The 4301-nt window shown below is 42.6% G+C and overlaps 1 protein-coding gene across 1 annotated transcript; it reads left to right on the forward strand.

Moving 5' to 3' along the window:
• The first annotated feature begins 235 nt into the window (after positions 1-235).
• Positions 236-3265, forward strand: LOC139910050 (endonuclease domain-containing 1 protein). The gene is made up of 5 exons (XM_071897248.2): positions 236-313; positions 439-539; positions 931-1045; positions 1360-1516; positions 2874-3265. Exons 1-5 carry the CDS (start codon positions 236-238, stop codon positions 3263-3265), a joined length of 843 nt encoding a protein of 280 aa, XP_071753349.1.
• Positions 3266-4301: the final 1036 nt, after the last annotated feature.

A 4301-nucleotide genomic window follows, 5' to 3' on the forward strand; every position in this document is an offset into this window, starting at 1 on the left:
CATATCATATCCATTGTGTCAACGTGTTTCTCTGTGTGTCCATCCACTGCAATGTCTTTGCAATCATTCAAATATAGGATGAAAGAAAACATTGATACTCAGTGGGACAAAAATGCATCTGTGACCTTGACCTAGAAGGGTTTTGACTGCCTTGTTGTTTCTAACACTATTCTATTCTATTCTATTCTATTCTATTCTATTCTATTCTGTTGACCAGAAGAGAATCCCAGCTAAGATGCAGACCTCAGTAACTTTATGTGCTCTTCTCTCCATCCTCTCTTTGGTCCATGCAGATGTTGTGGCCCGCTTTGAGGTTTTGTGTCAATTATTTCAAAATTATGAATATTTAGGAACATCAAATCAGTGTGGATGTGTGTGTGTGTGTGTGTGTAAGTGTTTCACTTTGTAGCCTCTGTTCCTTACTTTTTTTCCCCCCAGGATGTGCCAGAGTGTGTGAAGTACTTCTACCAAGGCAAGGTGCCAGAGTGGGGGGCCGCCACGCCTGGTGCGGCCCGCCTCTGCCAGCGCTTCCTCAACAGGTAACGCATAACTCTCTTTGTTTTATAAGTTTACTGTAACATCTCAGAATTGTTGTCAGTGTGATGCACAGAGCAAGGGGGGAGGATGGAGGTACAAAATTGAATCAAAGGGCTGAAAGTGGAAGTTAGACCTCGACTTAAAGGATGGGAACAGTAAATATAAAGACTATTGTATACTGTGACGGCTTTCTTGTCATATGTGGTTTCATCATTTGACTCTTGGTCGGTAGTAATGTATGGGCACAGTGTACTAAATGGGCTAAAACATGCAAAAACGCTGGTATGGTCCTTTAAAGTCTAAATGTTTCTGCTCCATATTCTGCAGGGAAAACTGATCTGTATCATACCAGAACGCCTAACCACTACACTTTGCCTCTCTTTACACCACCAGGTACCACTTTGCCACTCTGTATGACACCAACCACCGAATTGCTGTCTACTCTGCTTATCACTTCCAGCCCAGCAACGGAGGTGGCAGGGAGAAACGCTGGTTTGTAGAGCCTCAGGTTGGTACCGTGTGTGTTTATGTGTGTGTATGTATGTACAGGTGTCAGGGCAAAGTATCAGAATGTGGACACAGTACCAGAACTTGGGTCACACCTATCATTGCCAGGATCTGGAGAGCAACTATGTAGTTGTGCTGTAGTATCCCTCTTTATAATAACAGATTGTAGGTTGTAGACAATAAACAATGTTCATAAAACATAGCTACCTGGAATGGTCTCATTATATTACAGGAGGAGGGTGTTTGCATCTGGCTCAATAACAGCCTGTGTGAGTTTTAAATCTGAGTTTTCAATATGCTGCCTCTGTCTTGCAGCTGGTGGACTTGTCCTGGCAAGCAGAGATGAAGGATGGCTACTGGCTGGGGAAAGACCATCCTGGAGTCTACCAGGGGGAGAAACAGGCTCTGAACGAGGACTACACACACTCTGGCTTCGACCGTGGTCACCTCAACCCCAATGGACACCATGCAGGTAGTGGAGTTTGGAGCTGGACATGGAGCTTTTTTGTTGCCGTCAGCAAGGGGCAATAGCCACAGCTGGTGACCAGCCCAAGAGGTTGGTTGAGCTGAGTACAAATTCAGCAAAGTGGACAAAATGTTTGAAACATGCAGCCCATGATACCTGCAGGTGTGGCTCGTCCAGCAAAAGCATGGGGTTACTCTGGCTTGTTGCCTGAAACGGGCAGGGTCTTCTAGATTAGCATGAACAGAAATTTGGTTATTTGTTCTGGTTCTAGGCTATAGTTTAGACAACTACATCGATATTGCCACTAATGCTATCACTGTTAACATCATGATATCCAGTAAACCATATGGCCTTGTCCATGTGAGTTAGCAGTCCGTATCACATGGTTTGTTAGCAGAAGTATTTATTTAACTTGCGGTGTCAGTAGTGGCCATATTTGATTTACGTCATACTGGGACACACAACTCGGAAGACAGCGGAGCCGATTTAAACAATGGCTGACTCAACTGGTCTTTGAGCAAAAAATTATTAAAATATGCACCAAAATGATCCTTCAATATCATTAAGAGATGAGTAGAGCTTGAAAGCGAACTACCAACAAGGTTCAAATGAAAGGCTACAGTGGATCGAAGGTACATGATATTGAAGCTAAGACTTGCTCACAGTTGTTCACCAATAACTCTGATGTTAGTCAGCTAATGTCAGCTACTTCATAGTATTCATGTTATATTTAACCCCAAACCAACTAGGTCTGTGTAAGTTGTAGCCTATTTTAACATGATCTGTTTTAACCTCCTAAAACCACCTCACGTTAGCTAGCAGACACAGCTAAAAACAATTTGACTGTCAAAGAAGCGCCACTAAGGGTGGCAAGCGCTACATTGGGATACTACTAATACTAAAGATCAATACTGTATAGCCTATTCTGTCAGTTAGTATTATACCTGGTTGGTTTGAAGCTAAATATAATAACATTAACAAGATAAAGTAGCTAACTGCTACTAACGTTAAGGGTGCTATCTTCAACATCATGGATGGTCCCTTGTTCCTCAGTCCAGTTGCAGTAGCCATTGATTTGAACCTTCTTGGGTGATTTGGCCTCAAGCTCATCACTCAACAACTTTGATATATATTTTAAATCTTTTACAACCAGAATGGCCCAGGCACCACTAGTCTTGTTTACTCACTCTATCCCCCACACATTCTCTCGTTCTCCACCCTCCCTGTCCTCCCCACTAAGCCATTTTGCCACCTCTATCCCACACAATTTTTCAGATCCACAAACTGTAATCTCACCTCTTTAAAAAAACGTACTATCTCTCACTCCCTTATCTTTAACTCTGTCGCTCCATCTCTCTTACAGTCCCTACCCGCAATGCCACCTTCACCCTGACCAACGTGGTTCCCCAGAACCCCAAGATGAACCAGAATGCCTGGAGGATCCACGAGTCCCAGCTCACCGACCTTTTTCGAGACAAGTGCTCTAAGGCCTACGTTCTGGTCGGTGCCGTTCCATCTGCAGACAACTGGATCGTCAAGAATAACATCAAGCGGGTCAACATCCCTGACTACCTGTGGAACGCTTACTGCTGCGTGGACAACAATGGCAGACCCATTCAGAGTGGCGCTGCCACAGCGAGGAACACAGAGGAGAACTGGGTGGAGAAGCACTCTCTGGATGAGCTGGGGGAATTCCTGCAGCAGTTCTCCAATCAACCAGTAGGGGAGCTGTTCCACAACAACTGCAAGGCATAAAAGAGTAGCAAAGGGATTGATGAAGGAAGTTAATTTGGGTGGCATTGCCCTTTAATGCTGGAATTTATGAGTTTTTATTAGTTGTATGACCCTTTGCCTTTCATATTAATTGCAGTGTGGTAAAAGAGTAATGAGTATACATTCAGTTTTGTACTGTGAATGTAGTAAAGGTTACCATTCAGCTTTGAGACTGATGCCTCCCTTATTACTGTTCATGTTCAACCACAAATGGATAAATAAAAAGAGATGGTAGAGAGAACTGAATATTTATTGTCTTTGTTGTTTATTGTCTAATGTCTTTTCACAAATATTTTCCATCGACAAAACATCAAACAAATGAAAAACATCTCACATACAGTATATCTTATAATAGCCTGAATCACTTACTGTCACTCAGCATGGCAATTTTGGTGTATGCTAAAGTGTTAGCATGGAGCGCTGGAACAAATGATCTACTGAGGACACACGGATGAGTTTGGTGTCTATGTTCTCATCACTTACTGGGTTAGTTGAGCAATGGGCCAATCTCCTAAAAACTGTAGTAGCCTACTGATCCACACAAGCAACATCCACACAACTGTAACTGTAAATGACCTTTAGTATGCCCAGCATACTTCAAGAATTTGTTGTTTTTCATGTTTATTCATCTTGTAAGTATTTTCTTAAGGTTAGGTTATTATTTGGCCCGTTATTTTAGATATTAAGGTTGGGGCTTTTATTTTGAAGGAGTCTTTACGGAAAACGGAGAAATCTGTATAGTAGATCGTCAAGTGTGTCCGCATGGCACGGTGTCTGCCTAACATTAGAAAATGCTGGCTATTTTGTTTGTTTAGCACCAGGCTGATAAGGGCACAAGGTTTGTCATCGTTTCGTTTCATGTGGTGTTTAATGTTTAGTCATGTTGTGGTGCTTTTTTATAGTTTTGCCGAGTTTTATGCTAGTGCGTTTAGGCTAGCAAGGCTGCTATATTAGCTCAATTCAAGGCAATGCTGTCGGTCTTAAAGGGCATTTATCTCGGTAGAGTTTGCTTGCTAGT

This window comes from Centroberyx gerrardi, chromosome 6 (genome assembly GCF_048128805.1).
Source record: "Centroberyx gerrardi isolate f3 chromosome 6, fCenGer3.hap1.cur.20231027, whole genome shotgun sequence".
Classification (NCBI taxonomy): Eukaryota; Metazoa; Chordata; class Actinopteri; order Beryciformes; family Berycidae; genus Centroberyx; species Centroberyx gerrardi.

Coding starts and splice junctions, on each gene's coding strand:
- LOC139910050 (XM_071897248.2), top strand. CDS start 236: ATGCAGACCTCAGTAACTTTATGTGCTCTTCTCTCCATCCTCTCTTTG. Junction 540..930: donor TGCCAGCGCTTCCTCAACAG/GTAACGCATAAC, acceptor TTACACCACCAG/GTACCACTTTGCCACTCTGT. Junction 1,517..2,873: donor CCCCAATGGACACCATGCAG/GTAGTGGAGTTT, acceptor TCTCTCTTACAG/TCCCTACCCGCAATGCCACC.